This window comes from Pristiophorus japonicus, chromosome 8, assembly GCF_044704955.1.
Source record: "Pristiophorus japonicus isolate sPriJap1 chromosome 8, sPriJap1.hap1, whole genome shotgun sequence".
Taxonomy (NCBI): Eukaryota; Metazoa; Chordata; class Chondrichthyes; family Pristiophoridae; genus Pristiophorus; species Pristiophorus japonicus.
This window is the reverse complement of record NC_091984.1, coordinates 129,673,564-129,695,983: the sequence shown is the minus strand read 5'-3', so window position 1 is coordinate 129,695,983 and position 22,420 is coordinate 129,673,564. Positions and strand designations below refer to the sequence as shown.

The 22,420-nt window shown below is 46.1% G+C and overlaps 1 protein-coding gene across 1 annotated transcript in view; it reads right to left on the bottom strand.

Annotated features, from left to right (window-relative positions):
• Positions 1 to 22,420, bottom strand: part of astn1 (astrotactin 1) — a 3,463,295-nt gene that overhangs the window by 1,402,886 nt on the left and 2,037,989 nt on the right. Inside the window, exon 14 of the mRNA XM_070888265.1 lies at positions 21,542 to 21,692. Coding sequence (XP_070744366.1) covers positions 21,542 to 21,692 — 151 coding nt within the window. The remainder of the gene's footprint in view (positions 1 to 21,541; positions 21,693 to 22,420) is intronic.

Below are 22,420 nucleotides of genomic sequence, written 5' to 3'. Positions count from 1 at the left end.
TGCCTGGCGCGGCGTGCAGGGGGGCAGAGCCTACACTCGCGCTGATTTTGTAAGTGGGAGGGGGCGGGTACTATTTAAATTAGTTGTTTTCCCTGCCAGCAACGCTGTGCGTGCGCGTTGGAGCGTGCGCGCGCGCGTTGGAACGTGTGCGCGTGCGCGTTGGAGCGTTCGCGCACGCGCAGTGTGAAAAAAACATTGGCACCTGGCCATTTTAGAAAGTGCTGCAGAAAACGTGAAGATTTGTTCTTGGACCCCTGCAAAGGCTTGTTGACAATGCAGCACCCATTCTGCAAATGTAAATATAAAACTGTCGATGTGGCTGCCTCTCCCTGTCCAAATGGCCTCAGTCCCCCTCACAGCTCGAAGCCTGCTGCTGTATCTTTGGCTGCCTGCCTGCCCCTCCTTCTCTCTCCCTCCCTCCCTCCCCCCCGTTCGCGGGAACATCGCTGAGCTGACTAAGGCTTCCACCTCAAGTGGAAAGCTGTTTGCTGCCTCGTTACTGCCTGCCCCTCCCTCCCCCCCATTCGCGGGAACATCGCTGAGCTGCCTGAAGCACTTTCACACAGGTAGGAAGATGGTTTATTTAATCTTTTCTTTGCTTATAAATGTTTATTCAGGTTGGATTTATTTGTATAATATTTGTATAAGTATAAATAAGGATTTATTGTAGAATTTAATGAGTTCCCTTCCCCCCCACCTCGTTCTGGACGCCTAATTTGTAACCTGCGCCTGATTTTTTAATGTGTAGAACAGGTTTTTTCAGTTCTACAAAAATCATCACTGGCGCCATTCTACTTTAGTTTGGAGTACATTTTCACTGTGGAAACTTTCAAATCAGGCGTCAGTGGCCGGACACGCCCCCTTTTGAAGAAAAAATTCTGTTCTAAAGTAGAACTGTTCTACCTGACTAGAACTGCAGAAAAAAAAATGTGGAGAATTGCGATTTCTAAAATAGTCCGTTCTCCACCAGTTGCTCCTAAAAATCAGGTGCAATCATGTGGAAACTTGGGCCCTATATTCCATCTGCTAGATTTTTGTCCACTCACTTAGCCTGTCTATATCTCTTTGCAGATTTTTTGTGTCCTCCTCACAATATGCTTTCCCACCCATCTTTGTATCATCAGCAAACTTGGCTACATTACACTTGATCCCTTCATCCAAGCCATTAATATAGATTGTAAATAGTTGAGGACCCAGCACCGATCTCTGTGGCACTCCACTAGTCATTGTTTGCCAACCGGAAAATGACCCATTTATCCTGACTCTCTGTTTTTTGTTAGTAAGATCTTCAATCTCAACTCCACTTTCCCGCCTGATCCCCACATCCCTCGATTCCCCTCGAGACCAAAAATCTATGTATCTCAGCCTTGAATATAATCAACGACTCAGCATCCACAACCCTTTAGGGTAATTCCAAAGATTCTCAACCCTCTGAGTGAAGAAATTCCTCCTCATCTCAGTCTGAAATGGCTGCCCCCTTATCCTGAGACTATTCCTCTTAGGTCTAGGCTCTCCAGCCAGGGGAAACAACCTCTCAGCATCTATCCTGTCAATTCCTCCTCAGAATCTTATATGTTTCAATGAGATCACCACACATTCTTCTAAACTCCAGCGAGTATAGACCCAATCTACTCAATCTCTCCTCATAGGACAACTCTCTTATCGCAGGAATCAATCTAGTCAACTTTCATTACATTGCTTTCTAAGGCATGTATATCCTTCCTCAGATAAGGAAACCAAAACTTTCTACTTGACCCAGGCAGCCGAGAGCTTTCAGGTGCAGAACTACTGCCACTTGGAGTCGTTTCACAGTGCATTTAAGTTCCTGGTGCTCTAAATTGCTGCACATTGCAAACCTTCAATGAGCTGGAGCCAGTTACGTAGGTCAGGCAAGCTGAACATGGAGAAGGAAAAAGGGGAGCAGGAAAGGACACAGGCCAAAAGAGAGAAGCCCTCAGTCCAGGACATTTTCTTCTTCAGCACCATTTTGTTTGTATCAATGTACAACAGCCTACAGCAGAGTATCGTGTGGCGCTAAAGCCTTTCTGTGTGCAGGGATAATACTAGTCAATCTCCTGTGGAGTTTCACAAGGGAGTGTAGTCTTCAAGCGAAGCAGGATTGAAGACGGGAATAATTGCGGATAAAGCGTGCAGACATAATTCAATTCCTATATTTTTAGGTCATACATCTGTCATTATTTTTATTAACATCGCCCATCTCCGTCCTTGCCTCAGCTCATCTGCTGCTGAAGTCCTCATCCATGCCTTTGTTACCTCTAGACTTGACTATTCCAACGCATTCCTGGCTGGCCTCCCACAATCTACCCTACGTATACTCGACTACCCCTGTCCTAACTCGCACCAGGTCCTGCTCACCCATCACCCCTGTGCTCGCTGACCTATATTGGCTTCTGGTTAAGTAACGCCTCGATTTCAAAATTCTCATCCTTACTTTCAAATCCCTCCATGACCTCGCCCCTCCCTATCTCTGTAATCCCCTCCAGCCCCACAACCCCCCCGAGATGTCTGCACTCCTCTAATTCTTCCCTCTTGAGCAACCCTGATTATAATCGCTCAACCATTGGTGGCCGTGCCTTCTGTTGCCTAAGCCCCAAGCTCTGGAATTCCCTGCCTAAACCTCTCTACATATCTTTCCTCCTTCAAGACGCCTCTTAAAACATACCAAGCTTTGACCAAGCTTTTGGTCACGTGCCCTAATTTCTGCAGCTTGGTGTCAAATTTATATCTCATAATTCTCCTGTGAAGCGCCTTGGAACGTTTCACCACGTTATGGCGCTATATAAATATAAGATGTTGTTTTTATAATACTTCAATTTATTATTGTTTATAGTTAAATAGCAAAACTTGAAGCAATTTGAGAAGCAGAGTTATAGGGCCCAAGTTTCGAGCCACGCCTAGAACGGCGCAGTCCTGACCTGGACGCCCGTTTTTCGCGCCACAAAGTCGCCTAAAAAAAACCTCCGTATTCTCCACCTCCCTGCAGGTCCTCTGGCCCTCGGCGCAGCGCAGCAGGAGCTGTAGGGGGCGGAGCCAGGTCCCTGCGCTGAAAACAGTGCCGGGACCTCTGCACATGCGTGCTACAGTGGGCGTGCAAGTGCAGTAGCTCCAGGCGCCCAAAACTGTGTGGGAAGGGCCCGAAGCACGCAGCCCCTAGCCCTGGCCGAATGGCCTCACTGGGGCTGCGTGAATAAGGCTCCTCCCACGGCCAGCTCCCGCTTCCTCCCGACCCGACTCGACTCCTGCTTCCCGCCTCCGGACCGGACCCAACACCCGTCCCCCCCACCCCCCCCGGCCCCGGACTGGACCCGACACCCGCTCCCGTTCAGCCTCCCTCCCCCTTCTCCTTTCCCCCCCACCCCCCCAATCTCCTTCCCGCCCCCAAACTCCTTCCCCCCCCAATCTCCTTCTCCCCCCATCTCCTTTCCCCCCCATCTCCTTTCTCCCCTTCTGCCCTTTATCCCCTTCTCCCCGCTCCCCCTTCTCCCCCATCCCTCCCCCTTCTCCCCATCCCTCCCCCTTCCCTCCCTCTGCACCCAACTCTCTCCCTCTACCCCCCTCCTCCCCCTCCCCTCGCTGTCAGAAACACAGACACTGACAGACAGAGAATGATAGACACACAGACAGACAGAGAGATAGCGACACTGACAGAGACACACTGAGGGGGGTATCCCAGCACGCTGTTGGAGGGCTCCCGGTGCTGCAGTCGTTAAGTAGAAAATGTTTTATTTATTGATTTTTTTGAAAAAAAATTATTTTTTATTAATTTTTTTTGATTGATTTATTGGTTGATTTATTGATGTATTTATCATTTATTATTGATGATGGCTCTTTATTTGTAAAACTGAAGTGTTTAATGTTTGTAAACTTCCCTTTAAACACCACCCCCCCCCCCCCAATTCCCTACACCTGATTTGTAACCTACGCCTGATTTTCTAACGTGTAGACAAGGTTTTTTCGAGCGTACAAAAATCTTCACTTACTCCATTCTAAGTTAGTTTGGAGTAAGTTTTCACTGCCGAAACTTTGAAAACAGGCGTAAGTGGCCGGACACGCCCCTTTTGAAAAAAAAATTCTGTTCCAAAGTGAAACTGTTCTAACTGACTAGAACTGGAGCAAACTAAATGACGAGAATTCCGATTTCTAAGATACTCCGTTCTACACCAGTTGCTCCTAAAAATCAGGAGCAAATCATGTGGAAACTTGGGGCCTGAGAGTTGGTGGTAACATTGCAGTTTCTTCACAATATTAACTAAGGGGATGGGAGACACACAACTGAGTCACTACAGTGCCACCACTGGTGGGAGGATGTAATTGCAGTGCATTAGGCGTATAAAGGCAGTTTCCATTACAAACGTGAATGTTAAAATTTCTTTTTGGAAAAGTTCACAAATGTGTGACAAAATATGACAACAGGATTGAATGTTTTGTAGACACGAAGTACATGCAGACTTACTGTACTTGAAATTGAGGTCGGAGGCATCCTTCATACGAACGCCTCCGACCCGAAAAAAATCTACGACTCTCCCTGCTGGCCCCAGAAAAACGTAGGATCCCAGTCAGAGGTCGAGATTTTCTGCGCAGTGCATAGGGACCTGTCTTTGAGGTACATAAGTCCAAGCTGGAGTCACGTGAGCCTGGACAACCAATCACGATGCACTATTCTCATTGATAATAATGGGAACTCCGTTTGTACGAGTTCCCATTACTATCAATGAGAAAAAATCCTAAAACTCCGAAACACAGCATTATAAATACATAAAACACCTCACATATTTAAAATTAATTGAAATTAAATTAGAAAAAAAAATATTTTTTGGATTTTAAAAAAAAGTGTTTTAATTGTAAAAATAAACTTACCTTAATGGACAGGGTTTTTACGATAAAAATGTGTATCGAAATGTAATTTTTATATGTTTTAAAACTCTTACGTTGGTAAAAGTAAGGTATGCACCTGCTTTCACCAGGTGTAAAAGTTTGAAGGACATTTGCTGGGCAAGAGTTGGACAAATAGTTCAATCTCTCCCACGCAAATGTCCTTCTCTCGGGGATGCGGAGGATCAGTCAAGAGAAATCTTGACGGATCGGAAAAGCCGATTTTTGGCGCATGCGCATCGCGCCCCGAAAACCAGCTTTTACGAGGCCTCGCTAGGTCCGTGTGCACTGCATACGGACCCGGCGAGGCCGGAATTTTAGCCCTAATATTTTTTCTACATTATAGATTATGGCCCCAAAAATTCACAGAGCTTCTGTTCTGTTCTGCGTAGCTCTGGTGCGACACCAGAACTCACCGCAAGGCGGGTGTGGCCCAGTTGTGCTATTTCTCTCGCATTTTCCAGGATTTTCTGACATGCCTCAATTGAAGCAAAACTTCCACCCACTTGTTAGACAGCAAATATATGCTGGAAGTTTTCATTTGGCTGACTTAGTGTCAGCCTTCGTTCAGTGTTAGCACTCTTTGAAACAGAAGCTTGTGGGTACAAGTCCCAGTCCAGATGTTTGTGGGTACAAGTCCCAGTCCAGAAGCTTGTGGGTACAAGTCCCACTTCAAAGAAGAGCAGGTGAGTTCACCAGCCTGTCCAACATTTATCTCTCAACTAACACCAAAATGGATTAACTAGTCATTTAACTTGTTGCTATTTGTGGGAGCTTGGTGTGCCCAAATCATCTTCCATTTGAGCTAATAGAGGCCTTTAAAATTATGAAAGGTTTCGATAGAGTAGAAACAGAGGGATTGTTTCTGCTTATGGATAAGAGCAAAACTCGAGGCCATCTATATGATAGTCATCAAGAAATCAAATAGGAAATTCAGAAAAATACGACTTTACCCAGAGAGTGTTCAGAATGTGGAACAGCACCGAACAGTATAGATCAGTAGTGGGCAAAATCCAGCCCACGGGTCGTATCCGGCCCACCAATGGATCCTATCCGGCCCGTCAATGGATCCTATCCGGCCCGTCAATGGAGCCTAACCGGCCCATCAATGGATCCTATATGGCCCGTCAATGGATCCTATACGGCTTGTCAATGGATCCTATACAGCCTGTCAATGGATGCTATCCAGCCGTCTATGGTTCCTATACGGCCTGTCAATAGATCCTATCCAGCCCATCAATGGATCCTATCTGGCTCACCAATGGATTCTCGAACTCAACAGCAAAAACTGATGGTTTTTGCTTCTGCTACCTTCATCTTCCCCACGGCTCCTGTGATTGGCTGGGAAATGTGGGTCCTGAACCGGGGGTCCGCGAGTTTGGTTTCATCCATGAGTAGTCTCCCACAAGTTGGTTTTGCCTTTAGTAGTCTCCCCTGCTATTCTACTGGAATAGTCTCAGATATAAAGACTGTGCATGTTGGACTCCATCTGCCAAGCATGTTGGGCAAGTTCACTGCTTAAGGAGATTATCTTGCTCAAGTTTTTTTTGATTATCTGATATTGAAAGATGAGGGCTGGGCGGCTGTCTCACTGTCTCACTTTATACATGATTTTCAGAGCTTAGGGCCCGGCTCTTTTAATAAACCTTTTACATGATCTGCCCCTCTGACCAGCGTCCGTCTCCTCCTGGGTTCGATGTATTTTACTCTTTTGCGGCAGGGCAAACGGGAGGGAGAGGGCCGAATGTCCGGAGAGACCGGTCCAAAGTTTCAGAATTTGAGGAGTGTCTCGGCCAGAGTTGGCGATTGATGGCGACCAAGTTCTTTGCCATTTTCGCTGGGAATGGCAGTCTGGATCGGGCAGGCAAGAACCTTGGTGTCAGCAGCCTCGGAGTCGTCTCGGAAGTGGCGCCATCCCCTCTAGTAATTTGCACGTGGCCTTGGGTTGGGTGGAGTGGGGGGGGTGGGTGGGCGGGGAAAGGGTTGGAAGGAGAGTGGAAAGAAGCAGAGACTTGCCAGTCTCTGGGCCTGCAGCAAGTATTTGCCTCCTCCCCGGCTTGTTCCGGTGGCCTCGTGGGGAGGTGGGGGTTAAGAGTGAGGTGGACAAGGTGGGAATCGGGGGAGGGGGTGTGAAAGAGTGGAAAAGAGCAGTACTTTGGGGTGGGGGGAGGGGGGGGTCACTATGACAGTCAGTCCCCGTTGCCTTTGTAAGTTTTTCTTGAAACAAGGCACAGGAAGAGGCCACAAACAAACTGTTTTAAAGTAAAAAAAACTGTCAGACTTACCTGGGAGGGAAACAGGTGCCAGCCTGAGGCAAGTGGTGACTCATCACCCATTAAAAGCAATCTCTGTGATCAAAGACAACACTTGGTTATGCATATAGACAAAGACATTGATAACCCAGGGACCACAAGTCTTCAAGAAAAACAGGAGTACAAAGGAACCTACGAAGTACACATTTTTGGATAACAGGCCATTTAGCATAAGGAAATATCTTTTGCACTGTCGACTCTGTGTGCAAATTAGTAGCCATTCAAACTCATCACCACAGCCAGTTAAACAAATCATCACATCAATAATTGGATCTCAGAAGCAGGAAACTTATTCATACTATGGATATAAATATACAAACACAGAGACACACAAGCAGGCATGGAGGGGAAGGAACAGAAGCAGGGGGAAGAACGAAGTAAGAAGGACAAACAGAGAGACAGAAGGACATGGAAGGAACAGTACTACAGAGAACAGCAAGAAGAAGAACCAACAGGTCACGGAATCAATGACCACAAACCTACAATAGCTACAGCCAGGGATGGTGATTGTATGTCTGAAGTCAAATTTCTCTCTGAAGTCTAGTCCTGAAGTTTTAGTCAGTTTTTGTTGCGTAATAAAACTGACACTGGGTTAAGCCTGCATTTTGTGCCACGTATGGTCTTTTCCCATTATAAGTTCTGAGGTCTAAGAATCAGAGTAGAGTGAAAAACAAACAGCCGACAGCTTGGCCAGCAGTAAAACAGCTGGGCTGCTCGCTTTCAACTGCAATGGGGTGTATGTTGTGCGCAGTGTATAGGTACAGGAATTGGCTCGGCAGCCATTCCTGACAACCCCCATGAAGAATAGCCACTTGGGTATCGGTGGGCAAGACAACTGGATCCTCATGCCTTTGGGAGAAGGAGGCGAGAAATCTGATCTCTGGCATCTCTTTGGTGGCACTGCAATACTTTTTTGTGTGCGTGGAATAATTTATAAATTATTTGACTAAGTCTTTAGCGATTCGGGGCTCTCTGGAGTTCATTGATTTTGATGTGACTCCGCTACAGTAACAACCAGAAAAATACGCTCGAAACTTCTGAAAGTTTATAACTGCTTAAAGTCTCTCTTCTTTCTTTACAAAACTTTACAGCAGATGTTGAGTAACCAGTTTTAATTATGGCATAATAATATCAATAGCTAAGGTAGGTTTTGGGTCAACCTGCATCATGTTCGTTAACGTGTTAATAAGTGTTTTTTTTAAAGTGTGGAGATGACATGAAAGTTTCTTTATACAATAAATGCCACAAGAGACTTTAATGGTAGCTGTTAATGCAATTCATTTTGTGTGTGTGGCCCTCAATAGCTCACCAACACATGTTAATTGCCACCCCCCCCACCCCCCGTCCAAATAATTGCCCACCCCTAGTATAGATGCAGTTAAGGGGAGGCTAGTTAAGCATACAAGGAAGAAAGGAATAGAGGGTTATGCTGATAGAGTTAGAGGAGGAAAGACAGAAGGAGGCTCGAGTGGAGCATAAACACCGGCATGGACTGGTTGAGCCGAATGGCCTGTTTCTGTACTGCATATCTTATGTAAATCTATGTAAGTTCATTCTTCTTTCAAACAGGATTGAAGTAATACTGGAGGCGGGTAAACCCAGTGACATATCAGCCTCCTGATGAGCAACAATGAGTCCAATTGGGGTTTGGGCGGTGGCTGAGGTCCAGGCTAAGAAAGGTAACCGAGACCACCCAAAAAAGTGACATTTTAAACAAAACAACTGACCAGTCCCTTTACCCATGGATCTGAGGTGGCGAAAGGAATATTGCTTGACACTAGGCAACCCACTCCCACCACACCCCATGCAACTAAATTGTGGAGTGACAACAGATTTTGCAGTTGCGATCAGAGATGCACATAAAGTGATGCATACCAGCTGTCTAACTCCGCAAGTAGTTGCCCTACCCTGAACTCACACACTCTGCTGGGGTTGAGTGGGGGCAGGTGCCAGTGGTGGCAATGCCACGTAACAATCAATTTCACAACCCAAGTAATTTCAGAGCCTGTACGATGGAGATACACAGACGCACAGCAGAAGAGCTGTGGATTTGCTGTCTTGTAACAGCAAGTGTTTAGGCCATGTCGGGGAAACATCAGGGCCACTGATTTACAATGACTGAATAGAGCAATTTTCATTTTCAATGCTAACCGTCCTGCTCACGCCCATCTATCCTGTCTTATCGTGTCCATTCCCTTCCTTAGTCTATGATTAGCATCCATTCTGCCCGACACCTGTGTGTTGCATGCTGTTATTTTTGAATCCTCCCCACTGTGCCCGCCCCACAGGTTGTTTGAACTGAACACAGAGACTAAACGAATGCCTTCTGTTGCCATGTATGCTCGCTGATCTTGACTGGTTAATCAGTGCTCGAGTTCTGGCGGCATTGACTGTGGTTATAGTTATGGCTGTACGTGGTCCATGTCTCTGAGCCATCCAGGAGGAGGGGTATTACTACAGCCCTGTAGACCATGAGCTTGGTGGCAGATTTGAGAGCCTGGTTTTTGAACACTCTTTTCCTCAGGTGGCTGAAGGCTGCACAGGCGCACTGGAGACGGTGTTGGATCTGGCTGATGGGCTGGAGAAACACCACCAACAATGTCTCCGCAAGATCCTACAAATCCCCTGGGAGGACAGACGCACCAACATTAGCATTCTCGACCAGGCCAACATCCCCAGCATCAAAGCACTGACCACACTTGATCAGCTCCACTGGGCAGGTCACATTGTCAGCATGCTAGACACAAGACACCCAAAGCAAGAGCTCTACTTGGAACTCCTTCACGGCAAATGAGCCAAAGGTGGGCAGTGGAAACGTTACAAGGACACCCTCAAAGCCTCCCTGATAAAGCACAACATCCCTGCCAAAACCTTGGAGTCCCTGGCCAAAGACCGCCCTAAGTGGAGGAAGTGCATCCGGGAGGGTGCTGGGCACCTCGAGTCTCGTCGCCAAGAGTATGCAGAAATCAAGCAGGCAGCGGATAGAATGTGCGGCAAACCAGTCCCACACAACCTTTCCCTCAACTACTATCTGTCCTGACTGTAACAGGGACTGTGGCTCTCGTATTGGACTGTTCGGTCACCTGAGGACTCATTTTTAGAGTGGAAGCAAGTCTTCCTCGATTCCGAGTTACTGCCCATGATGATGTGTTATGGCAAGTTCCGACTGTCACAGCACCCCGCCACCAGTGTCTGAGCCTCCTGTTTACCAGGCCTACCATACCTTTTCACCGCTGGGCAGGGGCTTGCTGCCTCTTGCTTGCTGATCTCAGCCTGCTTACCTTCCTGTGCCACCAACCCCCCCAGGCTTGTTCTTTGACCGACGTGAGTTAACCGGCATTCGTCTGAAAGCACTTACTCCACATCCAGAACTAAGGTACTTGTTTGCCGTGACCTTTTTGTTTTAATTCCACAGGTCTATTGCCCCTGCCAAATTTCCTACAGGCCTGCTCCTTAATGAAATGTGCTCCGTAAATGGATGTCAGCCTACTCAAAATGGAGTCAGTAATTGACCCGAATGTTGTTAAGTGGTTGTCAAGCAGGCTAATTCAAACTTAATTCTAAGGCCTCTCAAGTTATAAAAGGTTTCTAAGCCAATTAATCCACAAAGGCTTCTAAGCTAAGAGCCATAAAGGATTGTGTAGATACACGGTACATTCCTTGCTAAATGTTAGAAAGCAATTTGGAAGAGTTCAGCCGGGAATAACTCCGAGGGGACAACATAAGTGTGTTATTCCCTATATAATATAAAAACAGAGAAGGCTGGAAATCTCAGCGGGTCAGGCAGCATCTGTGGAGAGAGAAACAGTTAACGTTTCAGGTCGATGACCCTTCGTCAGAACTGTGATGCTTTATTTGGTCTTGTAGGCGAGGCTTGTGTGATAGGGGAGGCACACGCCCAGGCAGACCTTAGTGGGACATGAAGATGTCATATTCCCTCACGTTTGTGTGGGACCCCTGATGTCGTAAAGGATGGATAGGTAAAGTGGGTTGTAAAACAGAGAGCCACAGTCTGGTGCGCTCAGGATTTCTAGGCTTCACAAACTCAAAGGCATCTTAGGAACCTTTATGTTTTTAGAAGCAATTGACAGCAAAATGGGTGAACCTTTCTCATAAGCGTGCCAACTGAGTGCGAGAAGCTTCTCTTCGATTTAAGGTGTAAAAAGGGGGCGCTTGGCACATCTCTAAGCAGTCTCACTTCAGCTTTCTCAGACTCTCTGCATTAGATATAGTTTATCTTCATCAGTTAGAAGAAGATTGTCTTTATATTCTCTGGTCCACTTCTGTACCACATGTAGAAAGCAATCTTTACAAGTACAAGGTACCTTCAGGTCACAGAGTCTTTAGGCTGGATTTTCGATTTATTGGGATGGTAATGATGGCAGGGCGGTAAAGTTTGTGGGAACAGTTTGCGCCTCAGTCAGCAAAATTCATCAGCTGGGCCTTGAGTGTGGGGCGGGCGCTAAGGGACACACTACACACCTCTTTTAGGGTGCTAGGCCAGCTGAGCAAGTGTAAATCCCGAGCTAAACAGCCAGTCTGGGAGAGCTGTAAGAGAGGCCTGGGGGGGGTGGTGCTGAGCTGAAAATAAAAACACCAAAATCATTCCCAATAAATAGCCCACGCCACCACAACATTAATCGCAAAAAAACCAATCACATTTACCTGAGATCGACATTACTTACCTCACTGCGGCCGCTACAGCACGGAACGTCCGCTTTCACTGCACGGCGTTCAATGGAGCTCTACGGATCGGGTAGGAGCCAAAAATCAAGCCGGTGTCGCAACCAGGGGCGTTGCACACCGGCCCACCTCTTCCGGCCGGTAATGCTCTGCGCCCCGTCGATACCGGCACCAAAGGTCCCGGCGGGGAACTGGAAGCTGCCCGCCCGGAAGTGATTTCCGCCGCCACTGCCGCTCCTCCAGGGTGAAAATAGGGTTGGCAGAAGACCGAAGATTCATCCCATAGGTTATAGAAGTCAAATTGTACGGCTACACGAGCCGATTGATAAGTGTGCCAAGTAACGGCACAGATGTCTGAGATCAGGAAAGGTGAGGGTGAAGCCTGTGAGCAGATTTTGCCATTTGTGCGAGGGTAGACTCAGCTGGAACCAAGGATTCACGTGGAACAGTTAAGTCCCTTTGGGGACAGGGGTTATCTACTCCAGGCGCCAACATCTGCAACTCAGAGAAGGAAGGAGATTGGCTCAACCACATTGCAGATAACAACGAGATTGTATAAGTTCTGGAGGCATTACTAATCAACAGCATAGAGATAATGGGCTCAATTTTCCCCAATGCCGTTTTTTGTCGTATTGCAAGAGATACGCCCGTTTTTTTTTGGCCCCGACTACTCCAGAAAAATAACTTGCAAGTTTCCCCATTCTATTTTTTGAAATTGGCGCTGTGCAGCCTGTCCTTTAGCTTCAAGGGGTGGAGCCTAATATCTGCGCCGAAAACACAATGCCCCTTCTTCTGCGCATGCACAAAAAAAAGAACATTTTTGACGTGATTGCTATGGGCGCGTATGCCCTGTACAGCTCCTGGTCTGTATTCGGCCATTTTTAAAGAGCGAGTTGTGTGTGAGAACTTTAAGTCTCAGTGGAAAAATCAGAGCTGCAGTACAATATGCAACGCGGTGCAAGAACCAAGAATTTCTTACAGCATGAATTGGAGGCACTAGTTACTGTAATTAAGACCAGATGGCATGAGCTGGACACCAGCAGAGTTCACATAAAAGTTTCACCAAAAGAAATGAAGAAACGCTGGAACCAACTTGCAGAAGATTACTGTGCAATAGTGACAACCCCGAGGTCTGGAGGCCAATGCAAAAAGAAGTGACAGGACCTTGGTCAAGTAGTTAGTGTAAGTAATGTTTTCATTTATTCACTGGAATTGCAATTGTAAATGTGACCATCTGTATGTCCCACCCAGCAGAAAGGCACCCTCTCTAAAAAGTTATATTTTCATCTTAGCAGACAACAAAAAGGAAAGAACTCGAACAGGAGGAGGCCCGACAAATCTGCACCCACTGACACCCTTGGAAGACAGGGTCCTGCCTGGAGAAAAACAACCACCACTGCACAAGCTGGGCCCACACTCGAGGAAGAGGATAAGTCCTGCAAATTCCACAGTCTGGCTTTGCTAAATGAGTACTGCGTAGGCTAGCCATGATTCGGTTTATGGCAATATCTCCGTCAGCTATGCTTCAGTTGATGCAATGTGTTATCATTCATCGTGGTCCTTCAAATGAGCCTGCACTGTGTGAGCCTACTCATGCCACCCTGCCCCCTTCTCTGCTCCTAACCATTTGCCTGTCCTGTTATATTTTGCAGAACTTGAGGCCAAACCTGACGAGGCTGAAGCCAACGCAGAAGAAGATTCAGTCGCGGTCGAGCCTGAAAAGGAGAACATCTTCCAATCCTACCTTACAGACCAAGAGCATGGGGGTGAAGATGAGGGGGAGGGACAAGGGGAGGGGATGGATGAAGCCCCCACTCTTGTACTCACTCTGGAGAAGGTGCAGGTGCTGCCCATTGAGGTGCCAGGCCCTTTCTTGAATGGCACCAGTGTTGGGACAGTCCATGGTTTCTCACAGTCCAAGGCTGGGGAATCCAGTGTGATGCAGCGAGGCACATTCAGGCCCCACCGTCCAAGGCTGCAGGTCCCACTGGATGCAGCAAGGCACAACCAGGGCCCCACCATCCGAGGCTGCGGGTCCCAGTGGGATGCAGCGAGCCACACCCAGGGTGAGGAGGGGAAGGAGAGCTTGACAGCGCCCTCCTGAGGTGTAGGATCTAACAGATGTGGTTCAGATGATGGCAATGAGTGCGGAGAGCATTGACCTTACGCGATCACTCCTGCACACCATCAGTTGGGTGGGTGATGAGGTATCGGGACTGTCGGGAGAAGTAACAACACTCTCTCGAGAAATAGGAACACTGTCCGGGCACATGAGGGAGGGAATGTCGCGGGCAGCTGATATACTGTCGGTGAACATGAAGGATGGAATGTCACAGGTAGCTGATATATTGTCGGTGAACATGAGGGAGGGAATGTTGCAAGTAGTTGAGCCACTGTCAGGGCACATGAGGGAGGGAATGTCTGAGTTAGCTGCTGCAATAATGGAACACACCCACACCCAATCCATTGACGGAATCAACTGCCACAACCACTCCAAACCCCAGACCAGCCTCTGAAGAGACCCAAGCCGAGCCTTCCGCATTACCGCCTGCCAAGGCCTCCCATTAAGAAGCGCGCATTATCTGAGTTGTTCGAAAGAATAAGCTTGGTACCAACCCAAGAAACACTGCACTACCGCCTGCGGGCAGGGCTGGAGTCAACAAGACCAAGCGCAGCAGGCGGTCTTAGAATAAAATGGAGGAGAGATGGGTGCAGCCTTTCTTTGCTGCTGTTGTTGTTATTATTATTATTATTGTTGTTACTGTTCTCAAATTAAAAGTTTTTTGTAAGTTTTGTACATTTAAAAGTTTAAAAGTTTGTAAGTGATTTTAAAGTTTTTAAGTGATCTTCGAGTTTGTAAGTGATCTTAAAGTTTGTAAGTGATCTTATCTGAAAACTTTAAAGTTTGATACAAGAATATTTTTTATTAAAGTTAAGTTAAGTGCAAACAAGAGTTAAACTTTTTAATAAAATATATTTTAACTTATAACTGAATCATTTCCATTATTTATTCCATTATTAACAAAACCTTTTGAACTAAAGAAGATTCATTTCCATTATTTGTTCCATTAACACAACACATTACAGAACAGGTTCAAACAGTAAACATGATCCATTTGGAATAGTTGCCTCTGAGCCTTCAGACAGCAAAGCGTTTATGTATGAGCTGCTGGCGCAAGGCTCGAGCAATTGTTAAAGCGGCACGACGGCCAGTCCTCCTCTGCTCTGGGTTTAGGTAGTTGCATGGCTTCCTCGTCCTTCATATTTGTGTATGAATGGGAATACCCCCAAAAACACACAAACACTTAAAATAAGTTTTTTTAAAAAAAACATCTCATGTAAAAATTAATCAAAATGGAATTTAATTAATTACTTAAAATAGAAATTAAACATTTTGAAAAATACATTTACATATTTTAAAGGGTCTATAAATAAACGTAACTTATTTAACAGGATTTTAAATATTTAAATTATTGAAAATAATGTATTTTTCTGTCCTTTAAAAGTCTTACACTGATAAAAGCAGGACAGTTGTAAGAATGTCAAGAGCCTTTCGCTGGGCAGTAGCTCAACTTTCCGCCCTTTACTTCCGGAGGCATGCGATCTCTCAAGAGGATTCTTGACAGATTGCAAGTTCCGGGTTTTGGCATATGCGCTTCGCAATCAAATCACTGCGTGCTCCGGAGCGCCATATGCCATCTAAATGGATAAGCACTCACACATTGTCTCAGTTGTACTTTGATAAAAGCTGTACTGCAACCAACAAGTGATCAGCTTTTATAGGTGCCAATGATCAGGCAGCCAAAATATAGAAGCGTATCTGTTTATCAGTTCCCAATATCAAAATAACCCAACAGAGGTACAAGGCCCAAAATGAACCCTAGATTGGCAGCAATCTCAGATGATGACCAAGAATATGGTGAAATGAAACCCTGGGCCCAGTGGCAGTATCACGGTTAATCATAAAGATTCACATTAAAATGTAGCAAGCCAATGAGCTGAATCAAAATTAGGCACAAGGAAGATATGCATCTATTATGTCTATAGTGTACTTATGAATGACTCCACGAAACAATGTGTTGTACTCAAACTGTATTGACAGTGGTCCTTTACTCGTAACTCCAGGATGAGGCACCGCATGGTGGCTCCCCTTTTATACAGCCCTTGCCACCAGGGCAGGAAATCCCAGTCTCCACCAGTTGCACCCTCTAGTGGTGCCAACATGTATATACACAGTGTAAGCCTTATTGATTGTACATCAGGTAAACAAGTCTCCATCTTATGCAACTATACAGTGACTACACAAAGAGTATATCCATAGCCTGCATATATAACATCATTCTCCCCCAAGTCCTTTGTGCCAATTACCTTTGCACTATGTGCTCTGGCTTGGCTCTCTCCCTGTTAACCCCCCCAGTCCTTTTGCCACAACGTTGGGTAGAGGTTACCAGTTTGGATGGTTCGACGATGCAGTGGAGGTTCCCCTCCCCCCCCCAGCGAGATCATGCAGCTGGCCCGTTACATTAACATACAGGATCAGACACAGTGCAAGTAAAAAGAAAGGAAGAAAAAAAAACTTTTTTTTTTTACAGTTTGTATCATGACACCTTGGTTCAGTGACTTACATCTGTTACGTTTTAGGGTCGTGCGCCAGGATTGGGTAGATTGCATTCATGGTTCAGTCATAGTCAGTACTGAGGTAGCAGTACAGGCAATTGAGGACGCTAGTTCCAGAGCAACTGGACGGGGTCCTGTTCGTCTGATGGTGGCGCTGGGCACCCTGCTAGCAGGGTGGGCTTGGTTCGCTCATCTTGCCAGTACTCAGGGCCTTTGCCATTGCCTAGTAGTGGGCAGAGCCACAGATGTGTGTAGCCTCCCCGTCCTTCTTTGAGGGCTGCAGAATCTTCTGCCTGCTCTCTCATGGTGTTTGGAACCTGGCGGTTCCAGGTCCCGTTTGGGGAACTCATTGGTTCTGACTTTTAGCTCCCGGACATGGCCGAGATAGCGACTGGGTCTGGGGGCTGCGCCTTCTCCATCCGGTTGGTGGGCAACAGCGGCCGACTGCGCATATTGGCGCCGTTTTCATTTCCAGGTCCGTGGCGAATAGTGCCATCGGGTGCCTGTGACGTGGGTAGACCTGGGGTAGGGCATCAGGATCAGCGCCTTTACCCTTTACCCTCCTGAATTCGCTCGCTTGCTACTTTTGGGGACACTCTATTCCCGACATCTCGCAACATTTTGTTCTTTACATTCTTAATCAGTTTGTTGCATTGATTGCCATGCATACAATGTCTCTTTAAGTTCAGTTGGTTGCAGGTCTCCTTTAAGAGAACCCTGCCACAACACACTGCACCTCGCTGTAGCAGGAATGTCATCTTGCCTCTGTCCTCAAGGTCGACTGCCTTGATCCTTTCCTCCCGCAATTCTGCCACAAAAGCTGGAAGATTGCCTGTGAATTCGATCTTCCTCCCCAGGAGTCTTGCAACTGGAGCTGGGAAGGTACTTTTAGGTTGTTCCGGTCGGATCATTGCCACGCAGTCGTGATGGACGGTCTGTGCCTCAGGTGCTGTGCTGGTCTGTTCTCTGGTGCCTGGCCCAAGCGAAGGTGAGATTTTGCTCTGCTTCTGAGCAAGGGGACATCGATTGCTGGAGTGAAGAGGTCTTCCCATTTCCACTTCTCCATCCACCTTCTTCCGAGTAGCGTTGGACCATCACCTACAACAATCCACAGAGGTAACTTGTGCACCACGCCATTATGGATTATACTTACATCCGCACTACTAGGACTGGGATCAGTTCCTTGGTGTAGGTGTGCAACTTTTCCTGTACTGGAACCAGCTTGGGTCGTTTTTCATTCCATAGCCACTCAAAGGCATCCTGGCTCATCACTTACTGGCTCGCTCCCGTGTCCACTGCCATGAAGACTGGAACACCGTTTATCTCGACTTCCATCTTCCGACACCGGAGGACAATCGGTTGGTGCAGGTATACACTACATACACTTCTTTTTGGGGCTGAGCTGCCTCTCTGGCCAAATCATCATACTCCTCATTGGATTCAAAGTCATCTACTGACTCCTCTGCTAGACGGTGAGTCATATTTCTTTTACACATATGCTGTAGGTGGCCCTTCGTGTTACAGGCTTTGCATACGTACTCAGCAAACCGACACTGGTGAGCCCTATGGTTTCCTCCGCAACGCCAGCATGGTGCTACTCGATTAGCACCCCTCGGCGGACTCTGAGTTCTGGAACCCTGAGGTCTGTGCTCTCTTACCTGGGCAGAGCTACATTCTACAGTCTTGCCTGTGAAAGGCACCATTCTGTGTACAGTACTTGCAGGGTTTGAGTACACAGTATGAATAATTTGCTTGGTGCTGCAGGTCGAGGTCATGAACGCCTGACTGATGCTGATGGCCTTCTGCAGGTTGACTGTGATGTCGCAGATAATATCTTTCGGATGAGAGATTAAACCGAGGCCCCGTCTGCTCTCTCAGGTGGGCAAAAAAAATCCCATGGTACTCTTTCGAAGAGGAGCAGGGGAGTTATCCCCGGTGTCCTGGCCAATATTTATCTTTCAATCAACATAACAAAAACGGATTATCTGATCATTATCACATTGCTGTTTGCGGGAGTTGAAGTGTGCAAATTAGCTTCTGCATTTCCCACATTACAACAGTGACGACACTCCAAAAGTACTTCAAAGGTTGTGAAAGGTGCTATATAAATGCAAGTCTTTCTTTCTATTTCCTGAAAAGTTGCAAGCCCTATGTTGGGGACTAGCTGCTTCTCCCTCCCCAACTCAACTGTCTTTGTCGACCAATGGTCTTGTTATCTGAGTGGAAAGCAACAAATATGATACCTATCCAGAAGAAGCGTTCAACAATCAGAGCCCAATAACTGCAGGTCTGTATTCCGGCGACCAACATACACAATGGCTGATATTTCTCACATTAAGAAGCAGAAATTCATCCCAAAACAAGAGCCTACACCACTGAATCATTTTCAATTACAGACACGGTGATACAAAGAAATAGGTAGTTCATGAAGGTGAGAAATTGCTGCTGTTATCAGCCTCCATTTGAAACCTGATCAATGGTACACTCATAGATGCAAAATCCACAATGATTACCTGATAAAATACAATTTGGAAATGTGAAGTCCAGACTTGTTGCTTTATATCTTTATGTTGAGCACAGTTATGTTCAAAATACTGCCAGTCAGGGGTAACATGTTTGTGACACTAATTCTGAAGCAATATCCTGCCACTGTCAAATAAAAGGCATCTATCAATTTAAATTTAATTATCAGTCCCAGTATATAGCATGCAGCTACAATTCCACAGATCACCAAGTGAAGTGAATACAGAATATATAACATTTTGTTACAGATGGAGATAGTAAATATGTGTCATAATTTTCTATGATTCTATGAGTAGAAGGATATTGGGGGCGAAATTGGTCGTCCGCCCATTTTTCGGCTGTATGCCGGTGATATGTCGTTTCATATCACCGGGTACCGCTGGGGCGGAGTGTGCGCGATTTTCCTCACTTTTTTCTCAGCGGTATGCCGAGCGGAGTGCAGCTGCCGATGTGCGGGCGGTGTTACTTTCACTTGGGAATCTTCGGGTCCCGAGTTGTGCGCATGCTGCTGCGAAGCTCTGTCCCCCCCCGAGAGGCACCAATGAGAATCCACAGAGACTGCCAGCCTGAGAGTGATGTAGTGATGTGCAGGTATTGGGGGGGGGGGGGGGGGTGGGGGTGGGGGAGATCGCTGTTGTGGGGGGGGGATACCTTCATCGGGGGAGATCACTACTTGGGGGGAGATTGCTGTGGGGGGGAGAAAAGATCGCTGCGGGTAGCAGTATGGGGGGGGGGGGGGAGGGTTGGGGGGGGAAGAGACTGGGGGTGGGAGAGAACGGGGGCAGGGGGGGATGCGAGATAAACATTTTTTACAGGTAAAGATGCATACCAACGACTGAAGATCGACTTAAAACCGTCTTTTCCAGGGCAGTCTGCAGGGTCAGCGGTATGTCAGTGGTAAGTGATCAATTTGGCAATTTTGGGCGGTATGTCGGCGGTGTGCATGGGAGGACGGTATGCATACCACCCGGCGGTATGTCACTGATGAAATTTCTGCCCAGTGGTATGTGGGTATTTTTCGATCAATTTGGCGATTTTGGGTGGTATGTTGGCGGTCTGCGGGCGGTATGTCCACCAAAAAAAAGCCCATAAGCTTTTGTTGCAGTGGATGAATATATCAAAGACACATATCTAAAAGAAAAACTTGTGCCAGAGCAAATTGGCTGCGTCTTTTCACATTGCTGTTCTTAATGCCCTGAATAAGTGCCCCCAAAGTTTAGAGGCTTGAATATGATTTGTTCATCATACTGCCTTTGCTGACTTGTCAGAGCTTAGGATTTTGTTACTTTTGAGTAATAGTCTCTCTGTAAAAACTAAAATAAAACATTAAGTCAGCAGAACTATTTCCTACATTAACAGCCAGGAAAAAATTGACATAAACAAGTTGCCTTCAACCCACTGTGGTTATTCTGCAAGCTTGGTTGCTCTTTACCACTACAAAGCACAACAAGTCATAAAAAGTGTGATATTTTCTTACTCCATCACGAATAAACACACTCGACAAAATGGCTCTTAACACAGAAACCTGTCATCATTTTTTATTATTTACATCAGTAGTTGCATTGCCACAGTAGTCCACTAAATGGAGCAGTATTCCACTAGGGGGAGCTCTATTGTGAAAGGCATGATACCATGGGCTTCAAAACCCATGCCTACTGGGTGGTTCTGAGCCAGAAAGAACATGAAGCTGGCAGGTTCCATTGTTTGTGCTAAATTAGCTGGTCTCACCCAGGCATGCACTAGGTGCAGAACCATTGTCCTCATTACCTGCCGGGCTAGGGAAGAGGAATTAGTAGCCAGGTCTCCCAGTACGAATCATTATCCAGTAACTTCAGTAACCCTGTTATGTGTGCCTGCTTTCACTGCCCAATAGGCAACCAACTTCCCCTGCCAAGGCTAACACATGAAGAATGATCACATAGGTGGGAGTCCAAAGCACAGTTGCCACCCATGGAATGAACTGCACCTTCAGGATAGAATGGGAGAAATTAGGAGAAAATTGGATTAGGGGGTGCAGGGGAGGGGAGGGGGAAATTATTCTTGAAAAGTACTGTTTCCAAATGATACAAGTTCCACATTCTGTATGTCAACACCAGCAAGTTCATGAAACGTTATTAGCTTTTAGATACATGCAATTTATCTCATCTTTTGGTTATCAACAAATGGTAGATATTATTAATGATTGGTAAACAGTATAGTCAAGGCATGTGTGGAGACTAAAACAGAGGGTGCAGAGAGTGACCTCACACTTTTGGGACTTATCTCCCAAACCCAGCTAATTAAAGGTTTGAGTTCCAGAACTACTTGCACAGCTAGAAACGGTTTTATCGTATATCAGCCAGGGTATGCAAAACTTATAGGCGAGAAGGATTACAGCAATGAAAAATATGAAAGAACAGACCCTATAACAGCATGAAGATACACCTAGTGTTCAGATTGAACAAACTGCTTGATGCATTATAGAGATTCATCATCAAGCCTTCATAACTCAGTCCTGAATGGACTCTACTTACCACACAACCACTTGAATCAAGCATGCGATCAGAGATACAGCAGAAGTTTCTACTGCAGCCACCATTGTCCTTTGTGCAATCTCGTACAGGACCGAAAGAGTCGAGGAGGACCTCAAGGCTGTCAAAGGAAGCAGAGATCATTGCTTCTTCTCTGCAAAACATAAATGGAAAAACAGAAGCTATTAAGAGCACTGCATTGACTATGTAAAGGAGGATTTGTGCCAAAAACAAAGCAGATGGTACCAATTTTATCGAAGTGTCATTTGTTTAAACTCAGAAAAGAAATTCTCCCTCTTTTTTCATGTTTTCAGTCAGTTACCTATTCAGATGAGTAAAATGGATGCTGACTGCATATTCTTTCAAACCCAAAATCACCTATATCTTAGAAAAAACAAAATACTGTGAATGCTTGAAATCTGAAATAAAGACAGAAAATGCTGCAAACCCTCAGCAGGTCAGGCAGCATCTGTGAAGCGAGAAACAGAGTTAACGTTTCAGGTCGATGACATTACTGCCTGACCTGCTGAGTATTTCCAGCATTTTCTGTTTTTATACCACCTATATCATATTCTGATTTGAGCATACATTTCTACCCAAATCAGAATTTCAGAGGAGACATTGTCACCACAGATTTTGATTATTTAAGTTAAAAAATAAAATCCACCCACATTGCTATGATTTTAGATTAAATAAAGATTTGGCATGTATTAAGTCTTTAGGGATATGTTTCTTGTGTTACATCCAAGACAAAACTCAAGTGATAATTTGAAATTAAACTGTTCTCCAAAGGCAAAAGTAATAATTATAATAATGAAGAATTTCTGTGAATATCTTGTAGTTGTGGAGAATACGTGTACAAGATTCTGGCATTAACTAGGA